The sequence below is a fragment of the Chrysoperla carnea genome, chromosome 4 (genome assembly GCF_905475395.1).
Source record: "Chrysoperla carnea chromosome 4, inChrCarn1.1, whole genome shotgun sequence".
In the NCBI taxonomy this organism is placed as follows: Eukaryota; Metazoa; Arthropoda; class Insecta; order Neuroptera; family Chrysopidae; genus Chrysoperla; species Chrysoperla carnea.
Window position 1 is genome coordinate 21,913,444 of NC_058340.1, and position 18,660 is coordinate 21,932,103.

The window sequence follows — 18,660 nt, forward strand, 5'->3', positions numbered from 1 at the left end:
TAAAATAGGGTGCTAGTTAAGTTAGCTCGTTAAAAGTTCTAATTTTTGAGATATTTTATCAAAAATTAGGAACGGTTTTTGAGTATATTATTTGAATTAGTAGAAAAATAGTACCTGGCATTATTGCTTCACGTTTAGTTAAAATTTTCACCTTAATCTTCCAATAAATAGTTTCAATTTTAAAAATGGCAAAAATTTTCAATAATAAAAATACCAGATAACAAATTTTGTAGAAAATTACTGATTAAATTCAAATAATTTCAAAATCTCATAATTAATGTAAAAATACTGAACATGTTTTTTGGTAAAGTTGGATATATAATTAATGGATTTTGCAAAAAGTACATTTAAACAACCAATTATTATTACGATTACATTGTTAAAATAACTCTCTTTTTAAGATAAAGAAAATTTATTATTTTGTTATGGAAAATTTTATCAATAAAAGTTATTTTATTTGGATAGAATAATGCCGAAGTGTTCATATTTGATTCAAGAAATTGAATCATTTCATTGTATCCATTAAAATTAATATTAGCTTTTTTTACATCTAGGTCGGCGAAAAAACACTCCTAAATGAAATTTTTATTCATTTAATTAATTAATGGCCTCAGAGGTTATTTTTCAAGTATTGAATATGTTTTTAAAATAATTTGATCGATTGCAACAAATAACACGTTCTGTATTTCGAACTTGCGACGACTCACTGTTTTGAAGCTTGAAAACAATTTTGCATACAACATATAGTCGCAGAAACAAAGCAATGAAGTTCGAAAAATTTGAACAGTAGGTTGGATTTGAATGCGGTTTTTGGTAATCTAGATAATTTTGTTATCTAGATTGATTTAAAAGAAATTAAAAATATGCAATTTGCATAAATAATACGCATTTTATAATTGTATTTTAAATTAACCGTAAATATACTAAATTCACAATTCGGTTAATGGTGATGAAAATAATTTCAAACTTGTTACTCGGAGGTTTTTGGGGTCGCTGAACACGAATATCGGATACCCTGAATACCCCAGGCGCCAGATACCTGGTGCACGATGATTTGAGTAACCCCCGAGTAACAAATTTGGAATCATTTTCATCAATGTTATTCGAGTTGTGAATTTATTGTATTTACGGTTAATTTAAAATTATAAAATGCATATTAATTATGCAAATTGCATATTTTTAGTTTCTTATAAAACAATTTAGGTAACAAAATTTCGTGAGGCTCTAACGAATCGCATTCAAATCCGACTTACTGTTCAAATTTTTCGAACTTTGACCGTTTTTAGTGTTTCGTTTCTGCGACTAATACATAGTGGTAAGTGGGTAAGTGGAGTAAAACCAGCATTTCATTTTATGATTGATCAATAGCATTTCGTTCATTTATTAGACTCAAAAGCTAATTTTACGATGAGATGCTTACTCATTATTTTTCAGATTAAAAACCAACATCCCACTTTTCTGCAAGGGCTGATCGATGGGAATCTAACTACATGGCTTATTGTACGTCGGAGTAGCTTTTTTTTAAAGTTATTAAAATTTTTTTTAAACTTTTATTGTAAAATGAAGGTAAATGATTCAATTCTTGAATCGAATTTGTTCAACACTCATTACATTAATAATAAAAGTACACAAATAGAAATAACGTTATATTTTCGAACAAAAACAAACCACATCATACTATTAAACTAAACCTCTCAATGTAGGTAGGATATACTATATAAAAGTTAATAAAATACTGCGCTCTGTATGACTAATTAAATGTAACTTGTTTACATCAATTTAATTAACAGGTAAAAATTGTAGGATTACTATAAACTGGTAGCTTTGTGCAAGAGCTACAATTTTATTTTTATTCGTAATTTTTTTTTATTTAAAAGTAATTAATGAAAAAATAAAGTTTTTATTTGTTGTTCAGTAAATATTTATTTGTTGTTCAGTTTTCAATTGAAATTACTTTTTTGTAAACATTTCTTTTAATGAGGCAATTATTTTTTAATGATATTTTTGTATTCTTGAATTGCAAAGAACTTTAAGCAATCCGGGTCAAGTTTTGTACTTGAATTTTTTTTGAATTGAAACAACAAAAAAAACACCAAACATACGTATAAAGCAAGCGAAATAAAGCGTTTTCTTATAGGTCACATTAATGTCAAACAAGGCTTATAATGTAGGTACATGCGTTCAATATCTGACAAACGACATACAACTTCAAGTAGAATTGTAGAATAGACTACAACTAGACTTTAAAAAATTGCCTTAAAAGGTGCTATAGTGAGACACACAAATTTTTTACACAATCTGATGCCAGTCTTTGGACGACAAGTGTCAAAATTTGATGCCCTTTCGACTATTAGTTCTCGAGATATTGAAATTTTACTTGGTATTATGACTTTAATACAAAACTTTAATAATACCTCGAAAACAAATGGTCGAAATGATCAAATATTTGTATCGTTCGGAGGGTTGAAACTGGCTAAAAATAATCTTTTGTCCGCTAAGAATAAATCGGTTGTATAATAGTTACTAATTATTAATCATGACATGTGTACATAACAAAACACAAAATTAATTTTCATAAAATATAAGGATCATTATTATTTTAATATAAATTCTTTAAAATTATACAGCCGGTCATGTGAAAGCAACACCAATCAGATGTACTTTAAAGGTACTGCGTCACGTCATATGAAAGGGTATGCAAGCTTACAAATACAAAAACATGTAAACTTGTAAATACTTGTAAACTTGCATATAAAAAAATGATTGTATTTCACGGTTTGATGTCATTCAAGACGCCATGGCATTTCTTTACACTGTTCTAGTAGTAAATTTGAATTGGGTTTTTAAAATGAAAAATTCATAAGGTAAATAGTTTTTTTGTTAAATAAATAATACTTTCTTGGTATAAATCAGATACTAATGTTTTTTTTTTTTTTTTTTCAAATTTAGGACAAAAGCCTATTGTATGGATATGTTATTGTAGTTGTTATTCCAACCGCTGTACGTTATAAATTGAATACTCTATCCTTAGAATGCACTGATGGAATTTGGTAAGCAGCTTCGAAGCTCCAAGGTCAATATAATTTTTTTTAACCAAAATGAAACCGAAAAATGAAATTTCTGTCATTTATATAAAAACCATGCTTTTTTTGATTCAATGTACACAAGTTTTACTTTTAAAGAAAAATATGATTATCTAAAAATATTAATACAGGGTGATCAAATAAGGTTTATACATTTTTATTTTAAATAAAAACAAAATGGTATGATGGATGAATTTGATGAACTGTATTTAATTATAGGTATTGGCTACTTATTAATGAACGCCTTTTCATGGTAACTCAGATAGCATATCACAAACCACACAAACCGGTTAATTGCATTCTTAATTTCCGAGAGTGAAAAAGGCCAATTTTGCTGATTCACGAAGTTATTGAAGTTATACTTCTTTTGGCGCGTTTGGATGAGAGTGAATTTGTGAGCTGCGCGCGCACGAACGACATGATGAAGTTAGCCACAGAATTGAAATAATAAAAAAATATATTTTCAACACTGAATATAGTTACAGTACTGAGTGTTCATACTATACACTACATAGTACTTATATCCCTGAGCCAGTTCAAGTCGATGGTTGTGAAATATAGTATTCATATGAATAATTAATTTTGAATGAAAGAAGTATAACTTCTAACGCGTGTACATAAGTACACACACTCTTTTTTTAATTAAAAATGAGCTTCATGTTTTTTTCATGAAATAATAATATCTGCTTGAATACAGAAATTCCAGCTTCATGATAAAAAATCCGTATGACTCTCTATAACAAACCCACACGTGTTTATTCTATGGTGGTATAATTGAATCGTATATTCGAAAATCAAACTATCTTTGTTTTTACCTCGAATAGTCGATACCCTGATATTTTTAAATAAAAATGCTATGATCCAATGCGTAAAATTAAAAAAAATTATATTGATATCTCATACCGTTCTGTTTTTACTCCAATTTAAAAATATATAACATGTATGTGATGATCTTCTATAATTAATATAAATTTTGAAGTAAAAAAGTTTATTGGTTAGTTATTAGTAGCTAAAGAAAATTAAACTAAAATCTAAAATGTTTGAGAAAAGTAAATAAAATGAATAATATTATGATGATTTTGCAAAGAAAAATTAATTCTTACTAGATTTTAATTCAGCATTGCTCACGGTTAATGTTAACCTCGTATGTTGGTTCACTGTAAAAGAAATATATACAAATGTAATGAAGCGAATCCAAAACCCTGTATTAACAAGACCTTCCGCCTACATGGTATATGACTGAATGTATTATTATTCATTTCAAAAATCCCGTCACCAAAATTACTTTTAGAAATGTTAATAATTCTTAGTTTCTTTTATTGAAGAACCTTTTACATTTAAGTGAAAACATTTTTAACCGTGAAACTAAAAACATCTAAATTCAGCCAATTTTGTAAGCGTGTTCTAAAATTTGCATAGCTTAAAAGTGTTTCATTCACTTAGCAAAAATTTTTATTGTGCAAAAGAATACTCCATTTCGACAAAAACTTGATAAGAGGAAATCAGAAAGCCGTTTAGAATTGTATTTGTAACATAATGATTTCAAAAATATTAATTATAATATACGTAGATGTAATTCCAGGTCGAAATCTGGATCAATTTCTTATTAGTGCCAATTTCATATTGATAAACTCGGTTTTTAACTTATATTTGGCAAAATCTTCGCCCGAGCAGAAAATTTAGAGCCAGAACATTTTTATTTTCAAGGATTTATCAAACAAAATTTTCTATTCAATCCATAAACTTAGTTAGAACTTGTTGGGTTAGTCCTTAACAACTGAATGGAAGTTACCCAGAAGAACAGGTATGGTATCAGGAATTAACAGGACTAATATTTAATAAAATGTCCAATTATCAAGTGCGTCTAAATGCAGCATTTGACACTTTTTGTCGAATGAAAAAAAAATCAAATACGATTATTTTTCACCCATACAATTTTCACTACTACAATAAAAGCAATGAGTGAAATACATAAAAAACAATAAGAAATAACTTAATTTCAATAATAAAAAAAAGCTTACCATATCGTAAATCACCTTTCCCAGATGGTATATTACCGTTAGGTTCTAACCTATCCAAGAATTCATCACTATAACCATTATACGGTAGTTTACCCCGAGGAGGATCTTCAACCTCTTCTTTTGATATTGCTGTAACAAACAAAAAGAGACAAATTAATATCAATTGTTTGGACACAAACAAATCAAACAATAAAAATTACCAAAACAATTTATATTATGTGTAATCATCAAAATAAAATTATAGAACTTATGGTGGATATGACATTAGGTTGATTTTAAAGTTTACAATTAAAATTATTTTGTATTTTTTAGTCCACATGTTAATAAAGCTTATTTTCCTTAGTTTTAAAAATTATGTTCTTTTTAAATGTTATTTTCGCATTGTAGACATTTCAAAATGTAAGGATTTAATGGCTTCGGTGTCGTTTCTCGAGGTGCATACAATATTTTTCAAACAGGAAGTTAATAATGGGTCATCATACTCCTGCATAGGCGATATTGTTATTGTTGTATGGTTGTTGGATGGAGGGCTTTTGTACACATAAAATTTAACAATGGGTATTTGTTATCTTATCAATAATATTTCACATACACAATATTGTTTATTTTACTTTTATTAAATGTTTTGATTATTTGTGAGTTAGATTGGTAAGTTTGTTTATATTGCTGATACCGTTTTTATTTTATTTTCTGTATACATACACACATCAAGGAATAACCTCAATTATATAAATAATGTGTTTGTTATGATTTACTAGGAGATCTTTGAAAACCACCCGTGGAGTCGTTCGTATGTCGAATTAAATAGATTTGTTTTCAATTAAATCGCATTTCACTATTTATTTTCTAGTTGATCATCTATTCAGATATTCAGACACATCGATATTTAGAACTTAGTAATCGTTCTCAGTATAGGAACTTATGGTAATGGATCCGATTTTTCGAAATCGAAATTTTCAACAGATTTTTATGTTTCATGGCCAGGATAAAGCATATGATATCTTCTTCGTTGAGTCGGTCGAGTATTTTATTTTTTTTATTTTTAATAGCTATTTATTATGCTGGGAAGTTATTCGTGCGGATCTCAAGGGTCGTACCAGACCTTATCCACGGCTTCTTTTTGTATATTTTAGAAATGAAAGTATACAGATACTGGCAGACTGTTATTATACTGGTAGATATTTATGTAGGCAGGCAAAATTATTTCGAAACAAATTGACAGATGTGATGAGTTTCATCGCTTTTTATATGTCATTAATATAATTAATACGCACAAGTGACTGGTACTTATTTTCGAATACGATTACGGTAGTTGCCTGATGTCGAATTTTCCATATTACGCATAAAAATGTACAACTTGATAACATCACAAAATTTGAAAGTGAAATTAAAATAGATTAAAAACGAAGAAGTTATAAGCATTCAAAGATTGTTGCCCATCTCCTTTTAGTAATACAAAGTTTTATATGATTCTCTATGGTGATATCGGACAATGATGTCACTAACCTATATCTTCCTCTTTGTTTAATAAGGAATTTTAAACGTTCATACTTTTAAAGATCAACTTTGAAAATCAACTTAACTTTTCAGCCCGTGCAGTAAAAATTTTCACTTGAAGTAATAAAAAAATTTAATCAACAAGTCTAGCTTATTCTTTTAATAATCTTCCAATTACGAGTGGGTGCCATTCATTACACAAGTAAAAAACTATTTAAATATACAATTAAAACAATTTTTTTCTTTATTAAATTTAAAACAAAAATACAACAAAGGTTAAAATACAAAAAGTTTATTTAAAAATTCATACAATACTCTGTCTGTTTTCAATATCAGTAACAATATATCCACTACTGTTCTGTAATTAAATAATTTTCAGTCAAGTCATTTACCCGTAATAATTTACAAAATTTTATATACAAATAAATATAATTAAAGTTGTTCTGCTGTATACATTTACAGGTTCCGTACTACTATAAAAGAAACTCAATATAGCTTGAATGGTTTATCGATTGAAGAACAAAAAAACGATAAAAGAAAATATCATGTTCACGTTCGAACAGACAGTTCAATTTCTATTAACTGTCGAAACTTAGAGATGAACTAAACTTGGATGAAATGTCTACGTTTGTGAGAGTTTTTAGCTACTCCCCTCAACCGAATCTCAACTGAATCCTGGAAAATTACCTGCCAAAAAGCTAGAAGCAATCTAACAATTTTCTATAATAAATAATGAGAAATTCGTGAATTATTAAATGGTGGCACTTATAGAAACTTCTGACGACTTTTACTCTTAATTGGGCACGACAAGCCGTGTACGTGTTGGGAAAATCATGAGCGACGTAAAACAATCATAAGCAAGCTTAAATCAGCGTATGGAATAACTAGATTATTAAAAGGGAAGACTATTTTTTATTAGAAAGTTCATTCAAAATTTTGAACATTATTGTTGTAAATTACTATGATTTCTTAATATTCATATTTTTATTCAATGCTTGCTGAAACCCAATTTAACCCTATTACTGTAGAGTTGCTTCAAGCCATTGGTTTTCGCATGGCAAAATAATTTTTCCAACAAAAGAGTAGATATATCATGTTTTGTAACTAGTTTTATATTTACATGTTTATTATATAAGTTTGAATTATAAACCACAAAATTAGAATAGAAAAATACTAGACATTATGGGCAAATTCAAAAATCATAAAAGTAATTATCCCGTCTTATACCTGTAAGTTTTCAATTGACGATTTTCTCTACACGTTTTTCTCACTTATACCTTTGAGAATACTTAAAGATAGATGAAACCAACTGTTATTAATATTGGTGGAAAATTTGACAACAAAGTTTAAACGATTTTAGCTTAAATAGATTAGAAAAAAAATTGTATACATGAGGGTCACAGTATTCCAGTATTCCCGGAGACATTAAGCGAGAAAATAGTCGAGCAAATTGTAGTTTGAACATGAAACAGGCTGAACCTTGCACGGGCGAATCAAACTCTCACTTAACCAAATTTTTTTTATATTCAATTCTTGTATTATGTCTCATTCATTAATATTTAAAATACAGCAATTAAAATGCATTGAACATTATTTTTTTTAATGACTAATTATCATCAATTGAATAGGTATATCGCATGTCTCTCTCCAATGCCCAATATACATGATTATAGAGTCGGTAGGTTTCGATAAATGAGGAATTTTAATCAAATTATAATTATATTATTATGTTTATTTACTTTTTTTGTTTGTTTATATGTGGATAGAGATAATTTAATTGATTTTGTTTCGATTAACAATTGATGTGAATGGCATATGTAATGCTGGGATAATATATTTAATAAACTTTTGTTAAAATTTAATTAATTATCATGATGGATGGTTTTAATTATGCTAATTTATAATAATTATTGTAAAATTATTATTATTTAGTAAAATAATGTGATTCTAGCTAGTATATAGTAGCCTATCTAGTTCCTATTGATTTTAATCTATACGCATTAGAGCTGAAGAAAGAAATTTATAAATTTTGAAACGTCTGTCTTCTAATAATAATAGTTCTAAATAGTCTGAGAAAAAAATCATAATAATGGAACTGATATAAGAAAATTACATAGTTATTTGTTATTTTTTTTATCCTCAGTTTGAGCGTCCTTAATGTGTAATATATATTTTTTTTTGGTTGATAGAACGTGAGAAGAGTTTGAAAACATATTGATTTCATACAAAACCCAAACATTCGCTCAGTATTTACGTGGTTTTTTTGGGAGTGCGGTTGAGGCCACAGTGAAATTGGATGTATTACAGCTCCAAAATACTCTACTTGTTTGCGTAGAGATATATAATTACGCTAAAAACAGAATTCATATTGGAAGCAAAGAGACATTGAGCTTAAAGAGGCGCACATTAAGATTTTACAACCAAGATTCAAAATATCAATATGATTAGGCCAATGGTTTTTGAATTATGTGGTATATCGACAATTTTCGATATTGCTATGATAATGTATACAAATGTTACAAAACACATGTTACAAAAAAGGTCGACGATGCATAGTAATTATAACAGTCTTCAAAATTCATGATTCTACAGCCAATGGATATTGAACTATGCGAAGTATCGAAAATTTTCGATATCAGTATGTATATGGAAGTACATATAAGGAGATGCACAGCTATATGTTATAACAAGGGAAATTTACAAAATTTTAAAAACCACCCGGTAAAATTTTCGGGTACGGAACCCTACATGCGCACTTGAAAACTTATCTAGGAACACTCTCCATTAAATTACCGTTTTCCTTAGAACCATCTAAAAACTGAACCGATTTTGAGGATCATGGTCTATTTTTTAGTTGTTAGTAATATGGAACCCTAAAATTGAACTTGAAACATAGCTAAGAACACTCTCCATAAATTAATCTTTCAAATGAAACCAAAAAAAATTTTTAATCAATTCATTCGTTTAGGCGCTACAATGCCACTGGCAGACAAACACACATACACGCACACTTAGCGGTGCAACTAATAACACCCGATTTTTGGTTCGGGGGTTAAAAATTGTTAATCAAAAAATATCAAGTTTGTACGGCTAGTAGTTTTAGACTTATGCGAGATACGGACGTATGGACAGATGTCATGCCGAAAATGCTCTATGGAAAAATCATTCAATTTTTTGAATAATAAACTTTCATGTCGTTTGTAATTTGAACACAGTATACCCTCCTCTTGACGAAAAATTCTATCATTGCTAATTTGCTATTAGAGAATGACAGTTATTAGTGAACATAAAATTCCATACCCCTTTTAAAAAATTCGATTAAGTATTTATTTATTCATGTAAATAGCTTTATTTTGGAGAAAAACATTCAAAGAAAAAAATTTCATCCACTAAATTAACTTCAAATAATAACGCATTTTGTAACACATGAAAAATCCCTATAATTCGATAAAATATAAATACAAACCATAAACTTTAAGTACATCCATCGAAAAAAGAGTACTATCTTAAACGATTATAGCTCTACAGTTTCATAAAGATAAAGTAATTCAACCACAGAGCGAGTACACGAGACTATCAAAATAGTGGTTATTGATCCGAGACAAATGTTTGCATGATTTCATTCTCTCTATACAAAAAAAAACCGGTTACTAGGTTTTTCTTTACGAAAATTCAGGCACTAATAACACACATACATATACGTGGAAGTAGGAATATATATATTATTAATAAAAAAAAGGGAAGATAATATTTTTTGAAGAGAAAATAGAGTGGAAAATGTTTCCTAAACTTACACGAGCTTGTTTCATTACATGTATGTGCAACACGAAGAGCTAGAATTATTGAAAGGGGTTGTACACATATGAAAATATTGTAGCTCTCTAACATATTGGCGGAAGTATTTATGAGGGATGGGGTTGTAATGGTCGTCATGTGTGTTTAGTACTGAAGATCCTCGAATATGAAAGTTTGACGTTGTTCTATATAAGGTTGTTTAGTAGTAAAAAACATTTTAGTTTTTATTAGCCCACAGGCTGATATTTTTTTGGGTAAATGTTTAGGGAATATTTTTGTACACAGTCTTATATTTAAACAAATTATCAATATCGCTAAAATGATTTTGTTATCAATATGGCTAAATTAATTTGTTCAATTTACGAAAAATGGTTCGAATAAAGGTTGTGTTTTTAAAATTATTTTCAATTTGAATTCTTTTTCTATTTCGGATGGTTCGAAAGATTATTAAAATGCTCTGATTTTGTTTGTTCCTTTATGGGCGAGTTTATCTTTGATCTGGATTTAGTCGGCTGTCAACAATTTTTGAGACTAATCTTCCGTTTGAGTATGTACGAGCGCCAGGGCAATTTTATATAAAAGGCTTGATTTTTTTTTACGAAGTTTTGCTAAGTATAAATCAATTCTGAAAATTTTAGGAGGCTTGAACAATTATTTAAATAAATAAATGACTTCAAAAGTTAGCATATTTAACATTGGTTTTATAGGAAAACGATAAATGGATGATATGGTTTCATAGACTTCTCCAAAACTAGTCGGTGGAAATTAAAAAAAAAACTATTTAAATTAAAGTTAAAACCTTAATAAATTACTCAAAACAAAAAAAAAATCTGTTTTGCCCGACTAATTAAGGATGTATGAGCACGGTAGCCGAGACACAAATTTACAAAAATATTTATTTTCAATTTTGATGGTGAATTATGTTATAACTTGACGAAGACTTGACTAAGAAGAAAAATAAGAATACAATTTTTCGATATCTGGAGTAATTTTTAAAATATCGAAAATAGAAAATTTTGTTTAATTATTTAGCTTTCGATATTTCGAAAACCAAGGCAGATATCGAAAAATTTTATATTTATTTTTCGTCTACATTCATGAAGTTATAACAAAATTCATCACCAAAATTAAGTTCATCATCAAGCAAATAAGGTACAAATTATTTCAACCACAAGTCTGAAGTTGCCTTGGCGATCATACTACCTTAAATAAAAAAAAAATTTGCTTAAAACCAAAGATTCGTGTTTTGAGGAATTTTGAAGATTTTTCTAACATTGTAACGTAACAAAATACCACCAATAAAACGAAAGCAATTGAGTTTAATTTTCAGAAATGAAGTACCCAGCTTGATTGAAATAGTGGGAAATAGGCTTATACAATCGTTCTTACATTTTGATTAATCAAAGAGCACGTTGATATTTTCACAAAAACACAAGAAATGATTGAAATTGAACTTTTAGAACAATTTTTAACGAACTAAAGAAACTTTTGAAATTCTATTAAGATATAAATGGGATTTTTGAGTAGAGAGCTTTCCTAGAATATCATCTTCGAACTAAGTTTGTAGACATTGTACTAAAGTAGGCAAAAGATGAAAAAAAAATGTTTAGTAGAATTTATATAAAATCTACAGTACTTGACCTAATAAAGTAATTCCTTTCTTTTATATTAAATAGAAAAATTATATATTTTTTTAATATGTTCCAACCGTACACAACCGAACATTTTATATACCAATAAGTTAGTTAGAAGTGTTGGTCTTATAAGCTAATGGTTTGTTAGTTTGCTGAATATCATCATATCCCTATTACACCTACGTTCATAAAAATATAAACCTTCCAGTAGTAGAACGGGCGGGAAATGCCTACTTCAATGTTCATATGCCTGTTATGAAGAAGGATGCTGCAGTTTGTTGAACAGGTTCATTAATTTGTAGCAGATTTTAACGAGAATTTTAGTATAGCATAGTTAGTAAAGCAATTTTAGTTTTTTTTTTTTTTTTTTTTTTTTTATTTATTAGTAGAGTGGCGAATAAAATGTGTGCCGCACGTAAAAATTTTCATGCGGCAAGTTTTTTAGTGACTTCCGTATCATACAAATTGTTAGCGAATTTGTGAAGGAAATGGAGCATTTGCTTTTGTACTGATGAAGAAATTTTGAAAAAATTTCTTCAAATGTTCATCGATTCTATCGAATAGATGTCAAAATGACCATCGTTAAAATTTATATACAGGCTGTTCTATAATTGAATGCAGACCTCTTCACTATCTCTGAAAAAGTTGAGAAAAAAAAAAAGAAAAAGCTCTTGACTAAATTTCGATCTGAGGCCTATAATTTGGGAGATATGGGTATGGACAAAAATTGAAGAATTTGTTCATTAAAACACCAATGATAGTCAATAGACGGTAGTAGGTGTCACTTAAGAATATGGAAGATACTTAAAAACTATCAATTATTGATTTAATTGGTTTAAATTGTTTTCGTTATTTATTTATCAAATATCCCACTTTTTTCGATTTTTATTATATTATTCTGAAAACAAAAATATAATAAATTAGACCCCGTCTTTTATATACCAGGAGCCAGATGTATTTGATTTTGCAAAATGTGTGGACTTCATTTTGTCAATTGTATGATTTACAGAAAATTTTAGAGATTTCTTCTGAAAAACAATGCTAAAAAGTAATTAAATTTTTGAGCTTGCTTCTGCGAGATCTTAAAATGGACTTTCTATTGCGATAAGAATTTTTCTATTTATGTTTGGTTTTGATGTAAGATGAAACGAAATTTGTTATCTAGCCTATGGAAACATGAAATTTTGAGGACTCTTGACTTAATTTAAGCAAAATTGTAGTTTTCTTAAAAAACAAACTTGTAGAAAAAAATTTTAGTACAATTTCTGATCTGACCATTTTTCAAAATATTTACCATAAGCGAAATTTTAGGGGAAAATTTACCAAAATTTTTATTTTTAGTATTATGGTGTTTTTTTTGCCGAAAAAAATTTGCTAAGTTTACGTAGTTTCTGTGTTGTAAATGTTCGAATTGTATTATGCTATATTATTTTGAATAATTATCAAAGAGAAAGCTATGTGTAAAATTTAAACTATTTTAATTGAAAATACAAGAGTCAAAGGCATAAAACATTCTTAAATTAATAATTAAGTTAATCTAATAAATTAAATTTATTTTTTGGAAATTTCGTTACGTTAAACTTTTATTTGAAATTGTTTTATAAATCTCTAATTCATAAATTTATTACATCATAGTGTATTTCATAGTACACTTTAAAACGGTGACCGTGTTGGATACATTTATTTGTCTAGTCATGTACAAAACTTACATGAAAGTTCAAAGGTTATATTTATCAAGCACTTTGTCTTTTGTTTCTGTCTTTTTGTTTTCGTTTGTATGATGTCATGTGAAGTGGATATAATATATTAGGCAAGAACATTTTATTGAAGGATAAAAGATGGAAAACTCACATTCATTGATAAATGCTTAATCTATTTTTGATTTTCGATAAAGTAATTCTTTTTTCTGTTTAAGTTCAAGGCTATAAAAACGTTCTTTTTATCAATTTTTTAGTTGATTCAACTGATTTCTTTGAGGAATATAATAAAAATAAAGTTATGATTTTATGAAGAGAGTATTAGATTTTGTAAATAGATTCATAGTATAGTGAAATAAAAAGCTGTTTGATGGTTCAATGTTTTCTATTTTTTAAAAAGCTTTATTTAACTTGTAATATTTTTAATAAATCCATTCCTATTCGAGCTGTCAATAGATTTTACGTTTTTCTAAAGCTTGTAATTGCTGCCATTTAGTTTTATTGGTAGTGAATAGCCAATTTTTCGTAGTATGAAAATGTGTATGAAAAATTTGTTCAGACGATGTGAGCCTATTAGTTTCATACACCCTCTTGCATATGCTGAGCTCACATTTTCTTTTTGTGCTGGCATGGTAGTAGCCAATTGGATTATAGCAGCTATTACAGGCGGGTACTTCTAGCAGCCCCCTGAAGCCCCCTGTGCAGGTAGCCTTATACTCAATTGATAAATGCATTCACACCGTAAGTAAAACCTTGCAAAAGTTATTTGCAAAATATATCATTATAGTTTCCTTGCAAAAGAAATAAATTATGTTATATTATTTTGCTTATAACAAAAAATGCGGTGATATTAAAATGTGGCTTTTGAACAAGAAAGTTTCAAATTTTAATATAACGCAATAAATGAATACGGAATCCTAATAAAAAATAATTTCCCATATCTGTATTCTATATAATAAAAAATCATTTAACATCTCATTCACAAATCTTTTTTGTTTTCTGATTTTGTAAAACACATTTTTTTGTGAATAGTAAAAAAAGAAAATGTGACCATTTGAATTCGATACCGAAATGTTAACAGACCAAAAAAATCCTAATAAAAATGTGAATTGGGAGTCGGGCAATGGGCGTAAGTTGTGTAACACTATGTGGTTTTGGTATATTCATTCATGAATGGAATAGTACCAGAGCTTGTAGTCATGATAAAGAATAGAACTTCAGAAATAAATGTTGGACTAAATTATGCCTGACAACTTTTGCAGGCTCAAAGGTTCAAAAATTATAAATTTTTTTATTAGTATAATAAGGAGGTCATCGAATAACGAAGCATTTCAACTTAATTAAAAAATTTTCGGCCTCCATGAAAATGAACGCCATACTTAGGTAGTATGTATATATATTCGAAGAGGAAAAATTGTTAGGCTATGCATAGATAACTACGCCACACAATAATTTCTAGATTTATATTATTTTATCAACGTTAAAATGTGCAAATGGGCAACGGGACTATAACGGGCTACGGTGGATATAATAAAACCACCACCAAACCACCACGTTTTTTTTTCGTACGCTCGAAAAAAATCGATAACGGGGTCAAACATATACATACATATAGATGTACATACATGTAGCATCCACACATACAAAGGCCATATAACCAAATAGATATATCAGTCCTCTCAAACTGTGTAACATAAAACAGATATATTGAAGGAAAACATTACGAGATGAATGGCTCACTTGTGAATCAGAGGGTTGATTTTGTATGTGGGTGGTTAATAAACCATATAGTCCATGGATTTTTATACAAATATATCCACGTGCAATATAAAAATATATAGGGTGATCAAATAATCGTGAATAGCATTATATGTGTAATAGTGTAATGGTTTAATGTTTGAGAACTGATTGAGACCTCGTAAAGGCGCCATTTTTGTCCGACTGTCAAGGAGTGGTTATGTTTTTCGCGCGTGTCTTTTATGTATATTTGTTTGTAAATTTCTTTATTACTCCGTATCTACCGAACGGCTGAACGGCTGGATTTCGACAGTAAAGATATCGTTATATTCGCCCAAGTGTACTTAGATAGGCGATTGAAAAAAGAGTCTAAATGGCGGATTTTTGGCGCGAAATTGTAATACGTTAATAAAAAACAATTAACTTATCGAGTAGGGTATCAAAGTGAAAGAATTAATATCTAACTATATTAATTAGCTTGGTATCCGCCAGCTTCATTGGGCTTAAAGTAAAAACCACCGCTTTATAGCCTCCACATCTCCTGCGGAGGATATATACGTATTCCCCTTCCATACCGCTCGAAGGAATTGCTTTACGCAGCTAAAATATTTGCACAATTTTCAATTTTTTTAGTGTACAATAGTAATTATTCATTGAGTATATCAGAAAAGAAGGCCATGAATTGTTTGACATTTACTATTATAAATTTTAATAGAAATCTTTAATTTATGGTTTAAAATTATCATAGATGGAGCAGTAAAATGTCAGAATTATTTAATTATTTTTTAATATATCTTTATAAATTATAGCTCATGTGTTATTCTGATGTATGAGCTATATTGTTGTACAGTTTCATTCAAATCTATTCGCTAGTTTTTGCGTGAAAGCGTAACAAACAAACAAACAAACAAGCATCTTACGTTTATAATATATAGGCAAAGGCATTCATATCTAATTAAATTGATTTTAATGTGGTAAGTATTAAATAATAAAGACGTATGTAAATGTAATATAATTGATTTATGTCAATAAATATTTAATAATAATAAAGACGTAAATTTTAGTATAGTACAATAAGTGGGTTTTTTAGTGCCAGGACACCAAAAAGTTTAAATTAAAATAAATAATCAAAAAATCAAAACAAGATTGCGATTAGTGTTATTATAGCGACTTTGACTTATATAAAGTAAAAAAAAAAAAACGTGAAACAAATGTAAAAATTTGATTTCATAATAAAAATATATAATTTTCCAAATATTTATAAAATGGAATGAAAATTAATGACACGTTAATATTCTAAAACATATCCCGGAATTTGAAATCTATATAAGGTATCTGATTGGGTGTTCTTGCTATAGTTTCTGAAAAATTGACATAGTTTTATGATAAGAAGAAGAAAATAAATAGATTACAACTCAGACTTATTCTTTGTTGACATCCTTTTTTCCCGGTTTTATTTTAATAAATATGCTACTCACTTCTCCTGAGGTATTATCATTGATGGATACCATCAAGTCGATGACATTTTTTACGAAAGGTGACATCAAATTATTTTAACCCTCATTTATTTTTCATCCAAAAACATCTCAATGAATTTTAAAAGGATGCGATTAAGATTTGTTATAAAGATATGATATAGCTTGACTGAGTATAAGACATTTTTTTAATAAAATACCACATCGGTCAAATTTCCAGAATATATAAAGCATGTATTTTCTTTTATTAAAAAAAATTTAACATTACAGAAGAAACTGGTCTTATTTATTACAATGATAATTGAAAATGTCAACTTCAAGTCTAGTGTTCTGATTCAAAACATATTGAACAAGATTTTCGCATATCAATTTTATAGCGAATGCTACTTCATAGCAAAATGTAAAGTTTTCGAAGTAATATGTTATATAATTAAAAAATTACGAAAATTTTTATATAATACTAGCGGCCCCGACGGACGTTGTCCCGTAAAAACGTAACTCCAATTCATGAATACCTATACTACGTTTAGCCTGTCCGCTAAACCCATCCCGCTAAACCCCAATTTAACTCCTACTTATTGCAGTGGCCTGACCTTCGACCTTTGGCCTGACCTTTGATAGTAGAGCTCGCTGCGCTCGCATATGGCTCTAATAAATGCCTATTGACAATACCTGAATACTATTAAAAATACATAGTACACATAGTATACATAATGTGATATGATTTATATGCGCTCCCACCATTTAATGAAATTTCATTTTTTTGGTACGGAGCCCTCAAAAACAGTTGTAGTGGACCGAATGGTAAATCTAAACCATTCTCCAATCCCCTTGAACTCACACAAAAAATTTCATCGAAATCGGTCCAGCCGTCTAGGAGGAGTTCAGTCACATACAGACACACACAAGAAATATATATATTAAGATTAACTTCGTTTAAAAGATGGAAATATTTAAAATAAATATTTAGCAGATACATTTTGTAACAGGTAATTTTCTTTTTTAATTCAAATTTTAAACATCAAGTGTTTAGTTTTAAGTAAATAATGCCATGAACTCGTTGAATAATTGGATGGATTTTAAAAAACCAGAGTTACTTACTCAATACTACTCAAATATATAAATAAACTAATAAAAATTGACCACTCGTTTAATGATAAAGTCATTTCATAGATTACTTATTTTTAATTCTGCTCATGACTGCCTGACCTTGATTGTGACTTTTAAATTTTAAGTCGAAAGAATCAAATTTTATTTTATTTTAGCTTAATTTTATTTTCATTTAGTTCAGTAATCAATCTGAAATATGCTTTGTAGCTACATGTAAATCTTCTATGACAATACCTTTTAAACGTGTGGCAAATTTAATAATATCCAACATAAAAAATGTGGACAAATTTAATTAAAGAAAGAAGTTTCGACTTTAAATTAATTAATCTAAAATAACTCATCTTGAATTCTTTACGCCAAAATTTATTATATTCGAATATTTGATTAAATAAATTTTAAAAAACTATCAAAATGACATGGACCATGGAGACAAGTCGTATTTGCAATGTCATATAAAATGTGTGGTATGTTTACGACATACTATATAATATAATAGCCCTATTACAAAAAAACTGTGATGTGACCAGCATAGAAATTAGACGGTTTTATATTTGACCGTGAGCTCATACTAAAGTGAAATTTCCATGATTTCTTTTATCTGGCTTTTGAGG

At 28.4% G+C, this 18,660-nt stretch overlaps 1 protein-coding gene across 3 annotated transcripts in view; it reads right to left on the reverse strand.

Moving 5' to 3' along the window:
- Positions 1–18,660, reverse strand: part of LOC123298430 (cyclin-dependent kinase 14) — a 420,696-nt gene that overhangs the window by 35,773 nt on the left and 366,263 nt on the right. For 2 of the 3 annotated variants that reach the window (XM_044880427.1, XM_044880429.1), the window contains exons 3-4: positions 5,105–5,233; positions 4,187–4,240 (exon numbers count right to left, since the gene is read on the reverse strand). In XM_044880427.1, the coding sequence (XP_044736362.1) occupies positions 4,187–4,240; positions 5,105–5,233 (183 nt within the window). The remainder of the gene's footprint in view (positions 1–4,186; positions 4,241–5,104; positions 5,234–18,660) is intronic. The other variant, XM_044880428.1, reaches the window with a different exon arrangement.